General features: G+C 40.3%; 1 protein-coding gene across 4 annotated transcripts in view; it reads right to left on the reverse strand.

Moving 5' to 3' along the window:
• The window catches only part of LOC146776170 (uncharacterized), a 160745-nt gene that overhangs the window by 83170 nt on the left and 58546 nt on the right, over nt 1-19029 (reverse strand). For 2 of the 4 annotated variants that reach the window (XM_085638316.1, XM_085638315.1), the window contains 5 exons: nt 13805-13887; nt 13592-13724; nt 7761-7960; nt 5128-5187; nt 520-795 (listed from right to left, as the gene is read on the reverse strand). In XM_085638316.1, the coding sequence (XP_085494442.1) occupies nt 520-795; nt 5128-5187; nt 7761-7960; nt 13592-13724; nt 13805-13887 (752 nt within the window). The remainder of the gene's footprint in view (nt 1-519; nt 796-5127; nt 5188-7760; nt 7961-13591; nt 13725-13804; nt 13888-19029) is intronic. The other 2 variants (XM_085638317.1, XM_085638318.1) reach the window with 1 other exon arrangement.

Genomic DNA, 19029 nt, shown 5'->3' on the forward strand with positions numbered 1-19029 from the left:
CAGTATTTATAACTATCCTGCCACTCTGGGTGCCACTTAGTAACACATGTTAATTATAAACCGAAAGACATGGTTGTTATAACATACAATGGACAATTTGTGCAGTGGTTAGTTGCATATATTTGTTATTAAATTGTTTCGCCAATAGGTTTGCAGAATGTTAACTGCACTGCTTCAAGGTAACACTTGAAACATGTAAACATGCAGACATCTTTTTAGAATCCAAACAAGCACAAATGCAATCCAAATACAACCTTTTAGACGAAACATACCAATTTTATGTAAATGTGTGACTTATTTTGACAAGATCATTCTTATTTAACTATTTGCTAAGCATGCAATTTGGTAACATTTCCTTAAAAGACCTTCCTAGCGCTGAAACCATGAACTTACGACTATTCTATATTAGACATTTACATAATCTTATTTTCTTCTAGTGTCAATTGGACAACTGTATGAGAAGTGTCATTTTAATAAACAAGTTATTTAGGCTGATTGGGAGGGGAACATGTAAAGTACCTTCCAACTCATTTTTCCTGGTCATCAAGTAGTCACTTATTGAGTTCAACTCCTCTCGATACACGTATTTGCCCTCACTTAACAGAAAGAGAAGATGTCTAATGCCCAGTGGCACAGTATAAGTCTCATAGAGCTCCCGTTCTAGGTAGTCATCCGCCAGATCCGCCGCCTTGTGTGAGATCTCAGTGCGTTCCTTCTGTTCGCGTTCAGTAAATATTTTTCCAAAAGAATTGGTAACCAGTGTCAAAGCATCCGCCATGGGCATATTACGGTGTACTACAGAGAAGAGAAACAACTTGCATCATCAATCATGTGCTCTACTTGAAGGTTTTGTATCGTTAAACAAGTTCAGTCAGCAATATTAAAATAAACTTAAAAATCTAATTTTGCACAATACCTTTGAAAAAACTAAATGTTACTCAGAGGGTGCTGCATCATTCCCATTAAGCGGGCCTCTCAAAAATATTTTATAACACAGTAAAAATAAAAAGAAAAAAAACATTAGTCACCAAGTAAACTTCCTATGATTAAATGCAGTCGTACCGGAGGTCTACTTGCGGATCAAGTTTAGTTTCGGTGGAGATTGAAAGTATTTTTTCTAGCAACAAAAAGGTTTGCATTTTACTTTGCAAATCAATTTACAGCTTTGATGGGAAAGGATTTTACTCATATATATATATATATATATATATATTATATACACACACATATATACACATATATACACACACGATTTTTTTATTATTATTCTGTAAGCACTGTTCACATCTTGTGCTACATCTGCCATCTAGTATTGGGCTCGGGTGTGTACAACTTATTTCTTCCAAGGAAGTCTTCAAGTCACAGGACCTAGTGATTCCACCTATTAGTGGTATTGAGTATGGGCATCAGCTCCATTGTTGGTTAGTTTCTTCCTCGCACGAAGAGAAAGATTGGAAATGGATCAAAGAGCATACAGAAAACAATAAGCCATGCAAAGCAGACAAATAAAGGTAACATAAGAAAGGTAAATCTACAGCAGTACGTCACGAACAGATGTTTACATGGTAAGTTACATTTTCCATTTGTGGCATGTGTAGCTGTAGATACAAATGCTGTGCATAGACAGTACAGCAGTCCTCTCAAACGCGGTGGCTTAGCCTGAGGGCGTTGCAGAAGACTGAAAGTGTCCATAAGACAGGCCTGTCGAGACATCCATGTAGTAGTGTTTGATAAAGGGATGGGGGGGGGGGGGGTAGACCAGGTAACTGCTTTACAGATGTCAGTTAATGGTAGATTACCCTAGAAAGCCATAGAAGCCCCTTTCTTACGACTGGAAAGAGGTCTGGGTGGGACGGCAGGTTTTTTTTTTTTTTTTGCTTTGAAATAACAGGTCACAATTTCTGCCTTTGAAAGAGCAGGTCCTTTGTGCGTCTTGCAGTAAAAAACAAATAGATGTGTCCTACGGAAGGGCATAGTACATTAGCGCTGTTGATATCAAGAGTGTGCAGTGCGCATTCTGCTACAGTTTCTGGGTGTGGAAAGAAGACTGGCAGCTCAATTGTCTAGTTAAAGTGGAAACTGGAGACCACCTTAGGCAAGATTTTTGGATTGGTTCTGAGAACTACTGTCTTTATGTACTTTGAAAACGGCTCTTCTAAAAAGAGTGCATTTCACCGACTTTTGAGAGATGATTGTGTGGATGGCCAGAATTGAAGTGGACAAGAGTGGAGTGGTTCAAAACGGGTGGCCCATCAGTCTGGCAGGGACAATGTTAAGGTTCCAAACAGCAGTAGGCGGCGTATGTGGTAGAATAACCCTTTTGAGGCCTTCCACGAAAAACGTAATGACTGGAATTCTGAGTAGTGAAATATGTTGCTTATTCTGCTAATAGACAGCAGCCAGATACAGATGTACAGGCAAGTCCTGACTTCGGCACATGAAGGAGGTAGCATACAATATGTTTCACAGACGCTGTACGTGGATTGATGTGTTTGGGAAAACAGCTCTTGCATAAAGCGTTTCAATTCGGTTGTGTAACAGGCCCTGGTAGTAGGCTTCAGGTAGATTAAGGTAACAAAACTCCAAGACCTCAGGAGCCAGATTGCAAGGTTGAGCTGTTGAGGGTTGGGATGTCTGAGAGTGTTGTGGTTTGGTATGAGAAGATTCGACTTGTTGCGGGGCTTCTCGTGTAGAACTAGACAGAGCTAGTAGTGTGGAGTACCATGGCTGGCATGTCCATGTTGGGGGTAGCAAGAGGAGTGTGAGGGATGTTAGCCTTCTGACCACAATGTTATGTTATGTTATGTTATTTATATTTTTATAGCGCACAGCTGCCCCAGCAAAGGGGCGTCCTGGCGCTATGACAGACACTATAACATAACACACAATAAAAGAAAAAGAACAATAAAAGAAAACAGTGGGAGAGGCAGAAAAGCCAAAGCAAATATCCTGGACGAACTCATACTTAGTGCATTGCACAGGGACTGTTGGTGTGGTAGTTTGGTGACAAAATCTAGGCATTTTGCATTTTCGGCAGTGGAGAACAGTTATCTGTGGGAGCCCCCAACTGTGAAAGTACTTGTGTAGGACCTAGGGTTGAAGTTTCCGTTCGTGGACTTGTTGAAGAGTCCTGCTGAGCAGGTCTTCTAGATCATTGTTCACCCAAGGAATGTGTTGAATGAGTAAATGGACTTTGTGATGAATTGCTCAACGCTAGACGCTTTGGGCAAAACCGGACAACAGCAGTGAACGTGGCCTCCTTGTTTCTATAAGTAAAACATTGCAGTCATGTTATCTGTGTGTATCAGGAGTGTCTTGTTTTGAATGAGAAGGTTTCCAATATCCGACTCGTCAGGCTCTCAAAAAAGTTGTCCGCTTCTCGTTTATCTGACAGCTGAGACGATGGACGCATCTGTGCCGTAGAGTCTTTTTGCTACGGAATGCAAGACACGGCAAACAGGAGTCCTCTCGGGGATAGGGAGACAAACCGAGATTGCAGACTTCATGAAGGTCTGACTTCTGGTACTTGCCATGTTAAGCAGCACAATCGAAATGGAGTCCTTTCCATCACAGGAACGTTTTCAATCCGGACGGTGGGAATCGAAAGGTATGTAACTGACAGAGTCAAATGGAACAAGACATTTGAAAACAAACAAGAAGCAGGATTGTCTTTTAGAATCTGACAAGGGGACGGATCCGAGGGCCCTGCAAGAAAACCACAAGTGTCGAATTGGAGCTCACAACGACACATCTGAACCGGAGAGTGGCGAAAAAATAATAGAGGTGATGCCCAAGCACAATACCACTAGTAGTTGAAGTCACTAGGTCCCGTGAATTATTTCAAAGAAAAACAAGTTGTACACGTTTGGGCCCAACACTAAATGACGGACGAATGCACAGCTTATGTATCTACAGAGAAAGAGAAACAAAAAGGTCCAAATCCTCCAAGCAAATATTAGCCTATTTGCTCAACATAACTTGCAATAAAAATTGATCTGGGCATGACAACACCACTTAAGGCGGCTCAGGCAGCACAAAAGTGATGAAAATTATTCTGGACCACTTGAAATTACTTTGGAAACATGCCATCTTTTTGGCTTGGTCACCCCATTACCTTAATGGATCAATCTTATTCAAATTCTGTTTTGGTCACTGACAGTGAATGAAAAGATCTCACGTTCATTCTAAAACAAACATGCAGGAAACCACAAACTAAAACAGAACACCGCAGGTTTTAGGAAAACTAAAAACATACGCAAACAAGCAATATTACTAGTCTAAATTTTACTTAAACTTAAAGGATAGACTAACTTTGAACAGTCACCTAGGTAGCGCATATCAAGAAATCAGAATGAAGATAACAGATACAATGTATTCATGACATATACCCTCATGACATACCTTCATGGCTGGTCACGCCCTTTCATAAAGCTAATTAAACAATGATAATACACCAGTCCGCCATTACTTGTCTACAGCTACTTTCATTTTGTTTTTAAAAAGTTAATAGACATCATAAAGAAAGTCTACAATTGTATTCTGCTGCAAAATGGAACACTATACACATGAATGAGGAGATTACCAACCATAAATGTACTCTCAAGTGCATTCAATTAGATAAGAGAATTTAGTAACAACTCAATGGGAACACAAGGAGATAATAAGTCTTTGGCTGTAATCTATAATCCTAGCATGGAAGTAGGATACATTTCATATCACATGAGTGCCCAAATCCAGACAAAGAACAGCACTGAAGCCAGATTTCCTGCTGAAACATGACAGAATCATGGATTCTTATATACAGTGTGCCATCATACCTCTCACAAACCAGGGCACTTAATATTAGCAATCTAAATAAGGAGCACCAGTAACGTTATTTTCCAGGAACCCTAACTTATTTCAAAGTTTGAATTTTCAAGCTGGCAACAGATTCGTATGCACTCTAGAATAAACTAGGTCTCGCAGGCAGAACATTTGTTACCATCTTTCAAAGTAGCACATTATGATCAAGACACAAATGAAACTACAGAATACGGGACTTCTCCATGATAAAGATGCAAAACATGCACACAATCTTAAATTTACACAATAAAACCAGGACTACAAAAATCAGGTTATTTCGTTTACCTGTGTTTTGTCCAATGCAGCTAATCTCATCATTTGCACGAGAAGCCCATTTGGGAGTTACTATTTGGGTGAAACAGGACATACATTACAGATAAGAATATCACTTGTAGGAAAACATTTCTCTACGGTTGGATACAATTGAAAGCATAAAGAAGGTCACCATGAGAAGCCAAATCACTTGAAAATCTATCCTTCAACACAAACCTGATATAGGGGAGCATTACAACCCAAGCACAGTAAAGGATGAAAATTATTTTTTGTGGGGCGAGTCGAAGCAGTTGGAAGGAAAATCATCTACTCAGGACAAGCATTTTTTTTTTTAGGGAAGCACTGCTCGATGGGGCTTAAGTGGAATAGGACAACTAATATCCACCTAAGTAATTTCCTACCCAATTAGGAGTTAACAATTCAGCAATGAGAAGCTGTACTAAGAATTTTAAAATTGTGCAGGTTGTATTCACAAATGTACTGCCTTTCTACTCGGAGCACTGCAGCAGGGGAACATTTGTGGAGGAACGGTGCTAACAGGATAAGACAACTTAGATATGCCAAGGGTCAGGCCATGCTAAATTAGGGTACTAACATTTAAATCCATGCACCAGTTAGAGGTCTCATGTCACACAAATTATAAAAAATATTTACTAAAACTACTGGAAAATCCACCACTCAACTGGTAAAACAATTGCCACTTTCCATAAAGTAAGCTATAACCTTTGCTCCAGAAGCAACCCAGGAAGAAAGATCGCAATACAACATTGACAAAACACCTTATCAAGTACAGACTAAAATAATGAGAACCCGTTAAATCCCAAACATTCATGGCTCAATCTAAGCAAACCCGAACATCATGACATTCAACTACTGCTCTATACTATGTAATCTGGCTTGTAGCGAATACTTCATAAACGTACTCACTCACCCTGGTAACTTCCCACCCCTTATTTTGGTTAATTAACAATTTTCAATGAAGGTTTAGCATGGAGGGGAAAGGCTGGCAATGTGAGAATATTAACTGCAGTTTTGCAAAGAATGCTTTCCTGATGGAAAGTGTTTCACAAATGTTCAAATTGTATAATCAACATGAATGAAATCCTAATACAGCGTAGCCCTACAAACTGACAATTTTCATGGAATTAACTTTTGTTTGAATATATAGTGACTATATGTTAATGTTCCATTGACTGTAAGGGGCAGAATATATTGGGAGGATTTGGAGTAATTTGCCCCATTTCTATACCGGCTGGCACTGTAAATTTTTCTTTGCAATGTTGAGAGGAGCTACTGCTGCAAAACACATGACTTAATTTGACATGATTTACGAGCTTTAACATGGCCCACGCTCCAAGGATCTACGGGACTGCAAGTGTACTACAAACAAGCCCTGAGGATAACCCCGGTGGTAAATATTATGAAATGTCTTCATTAATTTTACATGAAATATAGCCACCTCATACAGAAAAGGAGGGGGAAGCCTTAGTGCTGGTGATATCACCCAGCACAAACTACTTAAGTTTTGAACTTCATTATCCTACCTAAAGAAACACTCCCCTATTGAAAACCTTGAGATTAAATGTGTCAAGAAACATCTATGAGAATGGTCAGAGAAACACCTCCTTCTCCCGCTTTAAATACATTTAAGAGTGACATTCTGAAGCAAGGAATCCTTGTGCAGTTGAACGGAATAGACGTTTAACACATTTTAGTAAACATGTTTTTTAGAATGCAAGTTATTTTACTTTTTAAAAAAAAATATTCAATAGTACTCATTGCTAATTGGACATACACAGAGGATAGAGAAGTCAGCATTTAATGTAAACTGTGTTTCCCCGAGACTACGATGACTGCCAAAAATGTTTTTTCAAGTGGAGGCTGAGAGGAGGGCATCTTTCCCATTTCTGTAGCCAAAGTAAATAAGGGGACAGACTTCTTTTTACGACCATACTTTAACATTGTATTATAAAACATATTTGAGAGGACAAGAAGAAATGATGCAGCACTCAAAATTAGAAAGGTGCATTATACTTGGAAGCACATACAGAGAAGCACCTACCCCACACCAAAGGATCAAATCTGAAAGTTAACCTTCATTTTATATTAACCTTTCAATCCAATTGTTTTCCAATGTAATTAATACGGACAGAAAAAAAAAGGACAAAAAATGACTGAAATTTCTTCCTAGACCTACTGATATAGAAACTCAATGTGTGGTCTCAGAATGACATCAGCGAATGACTGAAATCAAAGAAACACGAGTAGTTGAACAGCGAAATTACCATTGTTTTCGCACCAGGTATGGGGATGCAATTGTGTTCAGTAATTGACAAGGGCACTAAGAGACTTGTTAAGTGTAATGTAAATCTTTATCAATTTCAAGAGATGGCGATTTCACTTCAAATGTTGGTAACCAGTGTTCCAAAAGGATTTGTTTTGGTAAACTGATGTGTGAGAGCTTTGCATTTTAAGGTACAAGAATGGAAAATGTGCGCGATCACGGCAGTCATATGCATATATTGGATTGTCAATAGTGGCAGAGTGTCAATTGTGTAACATTTATGTGTCACGAGAAAAGTATTTGCATTTTTTTTTAATGGGATGGGTGCTTTTAAGTGACATCTGAATGAAGCTAAACTTACTTTTGATGGACTCGTGAAGCATGATTACGGTGCAAGAAGAAAGCGCTACATTGGACTGCTCAACAAGAATACAAAATGGGGACCCATCATTTTTAACTTCCTGGAGCGCGCGTGTGAGACCCGACTCGGAGGCAAGATATATCATTTCCACGACAAGGCCATGATCCTGCAACTGATGGCCTATGACAGTTGCATATTCCCTTAAAGAAAAAAAAGGCTGGTTATTTACAAACAAAGAAATGTGTAGCAATGAAGTCATCATGATGTGCCTTTTATGTATTTTTGATCTTCAGAAATGATGGGTTACATGTCTGGCTGTATGGTTGTCAAATGGGTAACATACTCAGAAACATTAGAGACCTAAATGGCATGTGTTTAAGTTTTTTAATGCGTAGAAGATAAGTGTACACAGGTAGAGTTCAAATTGCAGTATAGAATAGGTTAATATTTTAGGTACACAGGGCAAAGTTGATCATAAATGGATTACAAACTGAGGGGGGTGGGGGGAGTTTTTACCAAGCAGTCAAGCAACTGTCAATTGTGCCGGTGAACAAAGGCATTTGATTCTTTCTACAGGATTTACAATATTTTGCAATCAGATTTTATGTCGACCTAAAAAAGCTTTACCTTAGTGATACAATATTAAGAGTAACACTTTTTGAAGGAATGAGTTGTGAACTAGGGGTAAACTTGTAGCTCTGCTTTTTACAAGATAAACTGCAGCTACACTGTAACTAAAACGGGATACTATTCCCTATTTTCAACTAAATCAATGTTGGCACAAAATCGCACCTGTCAAAGAGACAACCAGAAAAAAGAACGAAGAGTGCTGTACAGCGCTAGCATTCACAAACTTTAACAATAATTCAAAGAAAAGTGGGAGCACAGCTCAATGTATGGCACATCAAAGCCTTCACTATTACTTTCTGATCTTGATGCACAATTTATTTAGTAGTAAGCTACTTAAAAGCTGGAAAGAACACCAAAGGAATAGATTGTGCTCTGTCGCCAGAAAGTGCATTCAGTCCTGACTAAACTTTAAATAAAAAAAATAAAGGACTACAAACAAACAATTCTAAACATTTTGAGTTAAAAAAACAAAAAACATAAGTTTGTCATCAATTTGGTTAAGTGTTAGTATACTCCAATATGGTAGGACAATGATAACACTAAACACTGCAACAACTATTTGGACAGCACAAGTGACGAGCCAAAACGTTTGCCCTGTGCTAAAGGACGACCTCAGCTAACTCGTGTGAATGGCTAGAATTAAAGCTAGTCTAACAAACAGGCAAAAACATTAGTAAGAAGGGTCAGCAAGATGTGAACCTTTACCATAAAAAACTATATAAAGTTTCAGAAGGATATTTTAAGAACAAAACACTGGTTTATACCAAAAGTACACACACACTTCCTCTAGAACCAGCAAGTTTAAGTGCTAGCTTTTTTTCTTTTTCTTTTTTCTGTAGCCTATCACAACAGTGGGGAAAACTAACCACTGAATATCAAGAGGTGGTTTACATTTTACTCTGACAAAACAAGGTATTTTCCCCCATCAGACCAAATGTTTGTTACTGTTGGAAACCCCCAAAAAAGGGTCATTGCTTAATTAAAGGTTAAATTACCCACTGCATTTTAGTCTATATCGCCTTTGTAACTAAAGCTAGAAATCAACTTTGTCATAAGGTTGGATCACATTCTACTAAAGACAGCTATTGTGGAATCCCTCTTCACAGGAATTTCCCAATAGGGATCCTGTAATCTCTTGACACCACTTAAATCTGAATATCCAAGCCAGCTGTGTGAAATGTACTGCACAGCCTTGGGTAAATTAATAATTACAAACTTTACGCTAATATGTCTACATCACTTGGTAGACATACTTCAAGCAAGTTAATCTATGAAATGATTCACACCTGGGATTAAGTTACTTACTGTGATTAGTTCTCCAGCATTGGTATGTTCTGTGGAGTCACATGCAACACTTACTCCTATCTGGTTAATGAAGCTCTTGTAATTACCTCTCTTCAACAGGAAGGAAAGTCCAAAAAGGGTTGAGTGAAATCAAAACCTGTCCTACTCATTGGTTCAGTCGGATCATCTAAGAGGATACCCTCTACGTAATACAACACTAAGTCGTTGTTAACACTCAATTGTAGAAATAAGCATTTAAATCCAAGAAAGATCCTATGCTGGTGGGTTCTAATCCGGTGTTTGGAACATTTAATTTCAAGAAGCAGTCTCTGAACCAAGAATGAATGTAATCCTAGTATTTGCCGCTTAGTTTGAAGTAGAGGTGGGAACTGCTCAGTTTCTGGGGTAGGCAGATCATTTGGTACGCCAAAGGCAGTGTGCGCCTAGGAGATGAGGCACTAAATTTAACTTTGGGGCAGGCAGCGAGGTACTTAAAATGTTTTATAGCATACTCAGGCACTCCTATGAGTGATGTTAAGCAGCCAAGTAAAAGTAAATGATCGAATGCCAAATGTCCACCAGAAATCTAGGCACAGGACTGTGAAGCAACAGTCACTCAAATAAGTAGTCGTCCAAGGTTTTCTACTGGGTGCCCCATAACTTCTCTAGTTTAAAATTCCTGATCAGAGTAAGCAGGAAATGTGATTTTGAACTGTCGCACTACAACGTTTAAGAAAGTTAGTGATAGTTTGAAGTCTTCAGTTAAACTATACGTGAATATTTTAGAAGTCTATAAATTATCAATGGACACCAATAGTTAATGAGGCACAAACAGATCATGGCAGGTGCACATGGGAAATGTGGAAAATGAAGACTGGTCTCATGGAGAGCACAAGATGAGATGAGTCTATCTATAATGTAGGTGTGAAACTGAAATGGCTGGAAATCTGTGAGCATGGTAGATGGTGGCTGCTGGCTCAGTTTTAAAATGTCAATATAACCTTCAAAATGTAGTAGAAGGGTAAAATGTATTCACAATTGTTTGCAAATGCAAGTTTCAAGTGATTTGATAAACATCTTCGGGATTAGTTACGCACTGAGGAAATCAAATGGGTAATTATTTTACCTGTGTAAGAAAATGTATTTGTGTTACTGGAGTACCACAGTTTGGGTTAGTAATTAACTATATTACTGGGGGGTTCTCCAAAAGGTTTTAAATCTGCAATCTTCATTTGAAGGAGGACACTTTGTGAAGCATGCCACGTTTTATTTTAATGCATCAGTTGGTCCATGAAGTTTCGGGCTGGTTGGGACCAGAGGTTATAATTCCTATATAGTGTTATCTATAGTTAAACTTTTTGCTTGAGCTAGATAACTCAAGTTTATGGAGAGCAGGATTTTATCCTGGTATGAGATCACTTGTTCTAAGTGGATGTCAAACATCAATGGGCCACATACTGTATGATGGTGTCATGTTTCTGGCCCTGTTGCTGAAATGTTCAGAACCATGCTAACAGAAAATTAATTAAAAAATATATATATTTTTTATGGGCCACTCAGATCTACAGAAAATGCAAGATCATTTTCCACTATATTTCTTTTAACAGTGGAAATTAACAAAGCATTGGTGTGTTCTCCAGGATAGATTTCTCACTCACTCCAGAGACTTCAATCACAGGTTCCAAATTTCACCCTAAAAAGAAAGCTTAAGGAACTTTCTTTCAAAGAACACCTGTATTGAATATTTGTATAAGCAACCTGTACTAACAAGGCTCCAAGATGCACAAAAATTGTAACTTTACTTCAGTTAACCACATCCAACATGCATACTTATGTGAAAAGAAAGCATAGTGTAGAATTGTTTATGCAGGCAAAGTTTGTACTACAGGAGGAAAATGTGTCAAAAATAAAGTTGGCTCCTACTTCCACGTACCTATAGTTTTGGCAATGGATGATATCCATACAATTTTTTTGCAGCAAGTGATGAAGCAGTTATTCTTTGCACACAGAACGGGAAAATGTAAAAGCACAATAATAATGTAATTATGAGCTAGACAAAACCTAGTCATAACTTCACAATAAATGACTCATTTATCAGGCTCATAGCGTGGACAACTAACAATATGTTGAGCAGTACCAGTGTTCTAGATTAATAAGACTATTACTAGAGTCTGTCAACCACTTGACTGTCAAGTATTGCCCCAAAACTTCTAGAGCAGCACCAATAACACTTCTCAATGATTAGTTCTAAAAAAACAAAGTAACACTTCTTAAAGAGTTTGTTCCCAAAATATGTTGAAGTGAGAACAGTGTGAAAGAGGTTAGGCTAGAGTAAGAGGTTGGGTAGGAATTAAAGCTTATGGGTATCTGGTTAACGGTTTGTTCTTAAGTGTAAAGTTCGAGACAGGAGCGAAGCAGTATGGGGTAGAGGGGAAGGTTTTGTCAATAAGGATTAGGAGTTGAATTGAGAGTAATGCATTATGGATAGGTTTGGTTTATAAGGGAAGATGGTTAGGGTATAGTGGTAAAGGGTGTTGCGGTAAAGGGTAGCATGAGAAGGGGCCATAGGTTCAGAGTAAAGGATTACTTGCACATATAGGATTAAGTTTAAGAGTTTAAGGGTTAGGCATTAGGGTCGGTTAAGGGTATCAAAGAGACAAAAGGTATGTTGTGATGGGTACAGAATTATGGGCTTGAGGAAGGGGATTAATGTTTGGGGGTAGACAGTTAAGGGTTAAATCACTACGATTACATTTATTTAGTGTGAAATTTGAAACTGTTTGAGTTGATGAGTTACTTTTCAAAATAAAAGCACACTTCATTTCAAAGGACTACACTTCAATTTTGAAGTATACAATTAGAAGTGTTAAATACGAACTGATGCTATAAAATCCTATTTGCAAGGTACAACCATCTACTAAGGGGTCTGTGCACTCCAACATCACACTTTCACCAATGTCTAATGAGAAGCAATGTAGCTGTACTTTCATTGGCATTTGGTACCGTGGGCCCATGAACCATGCTTTAAAAATAAACAGGGCACACAGAACACATTTGTGATACATATGTATGCCAACAACAGTTGAACGGCCAAAACTGAACTGCATCTACTGAAAATTGCAAAATTCAGCTTCAGCAGCCTGAAATTATTATACACAAGTCAATCACTTACACAGAGATCAATAAAGTGACTTGTCGAGTATCATAAAAGGCAGAGATTTGAACTCTGTTCTTTCATCCAACAACTTAACCACCACACAATAGCGCCACGCGAACCGTATACCATGAATGGCTTTCTACTGAAAAACTAGTGGCTAAATAGTAATCTGATTGGAACCTCTTCACAAAACTCCAAATGTAGGTTTTCTCTTCGCAGCAAAAGCTATAGAGGGCTTCAAACAAGTAACATCACAAAAAATAGAATTAAAATGTGCCTGACCTAACTGGCAATGTGTTTTGAGGGCAGTCTCAAGTGAGTAAAACAGAAAGACTATTTTGAAAGTAAGTTAGACTATGTGGAAGTGCATGAATTTTTTTTAGGACAAGGGGTAGAAGAAATATCATTCTGAGTTGTCATTCTGCTAGGCCTCCTTTTATTATCTTTAGCACAGTAAATAATGCTTCACACTTTCCTGCCTGCTTAATCAAAGAACTGAGTTTCTGTTCGGTTGTGTGTTCATTAGGCACTGGAAAAAGTGGACAAGTTCAAAGAAAAACAATCCAAGCAAATCTTTGAAATAGAAATCAGAAGAACATACTAATTGTAAGAATGTAAAGAACTCAATGTTTTGGCAATGCAAGCATCTTAGTGCTTAAAGACAAATATTAAAGGTTTTTCATTACACAAGGATAGGTCATAAGTTGACACCGATTAAGTAATATGTTGACAGACTGGGTAGAACAGAAGAAAAACATACGTTTGTTGCTTGCTTATAGCCACGACTACACAGTCAGAAGGCCTTCCCTTGGCATATTCTTTGTGTATTTGCTCATAAAACTGCACATACAACTTCTCCCTGCGATTATCCTTGGCGTATTGGTCCTCCGCACCTAAGAAAAACACGCTTATTATTAACAGTTCAAGTAATGGCTAAATGTGTATGTTATGAAATAATGTAACAGTTCCTTACCCTTCTGGGAATACTGATATCTTTCATAATATTCATCGTTTCCAGAGGAATAATTATACTGTTGTCCAAATAATTCTTTGAAACTGAGAAAGAAAAAAGAAAAAGATTTACAGTTAGAAAACAAAAACCCATGACCCACAAGTTAAATGCTTAAACGTTGCACTACTAGAGGGGAATTAGAAGAGTCCAAACAAAGGCTTTTCAGACAAATTATTGCACTTCAGAAGAAGTCAAAAGGTAGTCAACAAAATGTTGCAATATAAAAAATTTCAACCTAAAAAGGGAAATGTAGTTAACTGAAAAGACTACTGTAAAGACAACTGAAGGTCTGGTAGGACGGAACTCACTACAGTTTTGTTTACAACAGGGCAGTGAGAGCCAAATACACCCACAGTCTTCCCGAATTTCAGAAACTAGAAGACAATATGAGGGCAAAAATAATTTGCAGATTTCAGACTGGCAAAATCACTTGCTAGAGGTACTGAAGCCAGGTTAAGACTCCAAAACGGTTTTTAATTTAGAATGATAAATGGTGAAACAAAGATGTTTACTTGCTAGAAGCATTTTCAAATCAAATACAAATAGTTTGTTCCTCAATGTACAGGTTCCTAGATCTGCTTTATTTAGAGAGAATATATTTACAAATCATTCAGATTCATTCTAATTATATAAATTCCAATGCATTCGAACTGGTTGAAACTCTTTACAGCTAAAAGAGTAAGGTTTTAATCCAATGCATTCGAACTGGTTGAAACTCTTTACAGCTAAAAGAGTAAGGTTTTAATTACTTTATGTGAGAAAGTGGCTCTGTATATACTGTTCCCAATTAGGTACAGTGTGTACAGAGTCCACAGTCCCCAGAGGTTAAAATTAGATATAACCTTACTCTCTAAAGTGGTAGCTTGGTCGAGCAGTAAGGCAGTATCAGAGGACAGTGTAAAGCATTTGTTGTACACACTCAGTCAGCAAATGGTCTCACACACTCAACTGAACTCTAGGCCAATGGTTTAGATAACAAATATATGGTTGTTTTATTTTAGAACCAACAATAGGTATCAAAAAATACTTACTCAGAATGAGATGTTTTAGTTAAAAACTTTTGCAATATGGAATTGACTTTTGTAGGTAATAGTTACAGGTTGTTGCAATAGGCAACACAATTTCAAACACAATAATACATTGAGCTCAATGGGAATTTTAAGTTATGTGCACTTGATTACTTTTCTAACTCCAGGACTGGATCCTAGATTCAGTCCTGGGACAGTTCTTGGAAACAAGTGAGTAAATTCAGTTAAGTTACTGTTGTGATTTTTAAACAATATTTTGCTATTTTAAAAAGTTGACACTTGGAAACTTTTTCTGATCAAATTAACTGTTAGATAATGGAAATTCAATTAGCAGGTAAGTGAGGTAAGGAGTACTTTTCTAGGTCAGTGTTGGATCCTGGATCCAGCACTAGTGTACCACCTGTAAGCAGTTGAGAAACTGCATTTAAGTTGTACAGGCGATTTTTAAAGAATATTTACAAGTTTGCAAAATCGACACAAGAAATTTCATAGAAAAACAGTCAATGGTTTCCTATGGGAGAAAATTCAAGTTACGGGTAAAGTATTTTCTTGTTACTTATGTAATCCAGTGCTGGGCTCCTAGGCTCAGCACTGGGGCATCTATCTAAAACAGGTAAGTAATTACGTTTTCACAGTTGGTACGATTTTTAAAGAATTTGTAGTTTGCAAAAATCGACACTTAGAAGACATTTCCCAGAAAAACAGTCAATCGTTTCCTATGGGCGAAAATTGAGTTAGTGGTAAGTATGGTTGTAAGAACTTTTCAGGGTCAGTGCTGGGCACCAAGATCCAGCACTGGAATCTCTCCTAATAGCAGGTGAATATTTCAGTTTTGTTACTCGGTTGATTTTAGGTGAATATTTTAAAGTTTAGAAACTCCACACTTGGAAGAAATTTCAGGAAACACCAGTCAATGTTACCCTATGGAAGAAAAGAGTCATCGGCTTTTGGGTAATTACTCGACTGGCAGAGTTAAGGTTCTGGGCATAGACTCGGGGGTCTCCCAGGGTCAGGTAAGTACAGTTGTTACACCCTCAGCGGCACTGGGGCAGCCAGGTGCAGAGTGAGTTAGGCCCAATGTTATCTCATGGGAGGCAGGGGGGTCTGGATTGGTGGCTGCTGACTAGCAGGCCACGCGGCTTTGGGAGCTGGGCTCCTGGTCACTTGCTCACGGCAAATGGGGAAGTAGGTAGGAGTAGAAGGTGTCCTGCCAGGGCCACTCGGGTGGCAGAGTGCTTTTGAGCCTTCGGGCGCTCAATGGATTTCAATGGGAAAGCTCAAGGACGAACAAAGGCTGCAAGCTTGGGGACGAAGATTCTTCAGGTGCCACCACCATTTCGAGTGGGTAGTTGGAGGATAGGTAGGTACCCAGGAGTCTGGCACAGGGGGCTGCAGGGCGCCAGGTGCAGGGGTGCCTTTTGAGGTCGGGAAATCTTACCCTCTGTTGATCGCGGTTGGGGGGGGCCCTGGTTCTGAGGCTGCAGGCGTCGTCAGGAGCGTCGAGGTGGGTCCTTGGGTGCCGGATTCGGGGCACAGTCGCCGGGGGACGACTTCGGGGTCTTTGTCCACTCCGGCACAGGCCAGGCTTGGCGGGTGCAGAGTGTGCAGGGTTTGCGGTTCCGGGCTGATGCCAGGGTTTAGAAACTTGCTTTGAGCAGAGCCACTGCTCATGGGAGTCCCAGTTGCTCAGTCACAAGGTAGCCAGGTTCTCCGGGGTTTCTGAGGTTGCTGGCCACAGGAGGTGCCGGGATTTAGCAGGGGCAGGTTAGAGGGTCGACAGGCCGGTAGGGCTGGGGCCAAAGCAGTTTGTGTCTTCCTCTTTTTAGCAGCTGCACAGCAGGTCTTCTTTCTTCTTGCTCTTCTTTGCTGTTTCGGAATCTGGATCCAAGGAAGGAAGGATCAGGGTGCCCCTAAATACTAAATTTAGGGGCATTACAGGTAGGTAAAGGGCAGGGACCACTGGGTCCCTGCCCTGGGGTGGGTACACCCCCTATCCTGACACTCTCCTGTGGGAGGGGGGCTGTGGCCTAGTCCTGATTGGGCAGGGCTCCCCATCTTTAAGTTGGCGAGAGCCAGAGGACGTGCTTCACCTCGCCTCCGCCACCTGAGGGGTGGGGTTGGCAGAGGCTGGCACACCCCCTGTCCTTCTTTGGGATTTCCGGCCAGTATCCCACCAGAGTGGGGGTTTAGAACCGGTAGGGGCCAGTTGCTGGGTACAGCAAGTGGCCTGGAGAACCTCACAAAGGTGGCATGCCTTTGAAGCTTCCCCTTGCCCATCCTGGGGGAGGAGACCTAGCACCTCACCCAGGATGTGCATTGTCGCAGGCCGAGGAGAGCGGATGGCTCTCTACCCAGGGGTCCAGCAACATGTCTGCTGTGTGGCAGCCTAAGCAGCCCCTCAGACCAGACATGGGTTGTAGGTTAGGTTCAGGGGGCATCTCTAGGATGCCCTCTGTCGTGCATTGTACATTAAATCCTGCACTGGCATCAGTGCGGGTTTAATGTGCTGAGAAGTTGGATACCAAACTTCAGTCTTCAGTGAAGCCATCATGGTGCTGTGGATTTCGTGTAGTTCGTGTTGACGATCTCCCAGCACCATATACTCTTAAATGGCAGCACAGCACTTAGTGCTCAGGAATGGACCTGGGTACTGTAGGGGCACAGGGCTCATGCTTCTGTACCCAAACCACTGGCATAGGGCACCCAGCTAGAGTGGTGGCTGATGTATGGCAGGGCAGTGTATGTTGTGGGCATGGCACACAGGGATGTGTGAGATGTCGACTCGGTTTTGTTCTATATCCAGACACTCAGCCTGCAAGGGCAGTGTGTTTGTGGCAGGGTACAGGGAGGCACAATAAGTGCTGCAGCCCTTAGGGGTCTTCCCTTGTCACAAGGCCCTGGGTACCTAGTGTACCATTTCCCAGGGGCTGACATGTGACCAGAGATGCCAACTGGGTTTTAGGATTCAGCATAGTTTTTAGGGAAGGAACATAGGCCCTGGGCACCTGATTGGCAGAAGCCCAAGGCACACTCAGTCAAAGTACATTTAGCAATTCAGCAAAAAGTGGGGGCATACCATGCAAGAAAGATGGCACTCACAGGCACCACATGTGCTATCTGAGCAATTCGATCAAAAACCATAGACAGCATTAAAGCAAAGTAAAGACAAAAATAAAAAATATTCGTCACAATAGGTTAGTGCAAAGGATCAACTTTACCGCGTTCTTCCTGTAATTAGATGGGTGTGTGGCATTGGTAGAATGCAAACACAGGAACAAGCACGGCACGAAAGTGAAAGCAACCACGAGACGGGCAAACGTCAACAAGCGAGGCCACACTAATTAGAAACAGATGGCCCCTGTGTGCCGCTGCTTGCTCCCGCAAGGTGGATGCCGCCACACGCACGAGTGTTAGAAAAGTGCAGATCAATTCCAAAAGGTCATCTCCTGGAGCAGCGCATGCGCACTGCGCTAGGCTCAACCTAAATAGTCAATTAGGCCTGAGCCGTTGGAACTCTTAAAAATATGCATCCCTGCTCTATCAGACCTTGTCCTACCATTAGAGGCATATGCGTTCTTATTTAACACCAGGACACTGATTTGAATAGCAGGGGTGGACCATTTATCGATCAAGTTGATAAGATCAGGGATGGACCAGATTCTATCCTCTTCCAAAGACTGGATCAAGTTTGTGTCTTCTAGAGGTTCAAACTGGCAAATGAGGTCACCCCCCACTATTGTGAAAACCCCCGGCTTAACACCACTCATATGAGTTGCAAGTTCACCAACTGCTGGGGATTCTGTTTTTTTTACCTGTTGGTCTCAAGTAGATGTAATAAATACAAAAGGTGCTTTCATTTGGTATGGTTATTGTGGTACACAGGACCTTTCGATAAAATGTCAACCCCCTCCACTGTGCAGTTAATGTGAGAACCTACCCAAATCTATTTACTTTTGACATGAGCCATGTTTCCTGAAAGAGGCAGATATCAAATTGATTTGTGAATGAGGCCCAGTCTTGGTTCTTGAGTTTTTGACCCAGCAACATTCCAGAAGACAACCGTAAGAGGAGGATTGGCCCATTCTGTTCAATTAATCCTGGTGGATTCCTGGTTATCTATTACCTCATCATTAGAGTCACTGTCTGGGACCTGCTCTG

Source organism: Triturus cristatus, chromosome 12, assembly GCF_964204655.1.
Source record: "Triturus cristatus chromosome 12, aTriCri1.1, whole genome shotgun sequence".
NCBI lineage: Eukaryota > Metazoa > Chordata > Amphibia > Caudata > Salamandridae > Triturus > Triturus cristatus.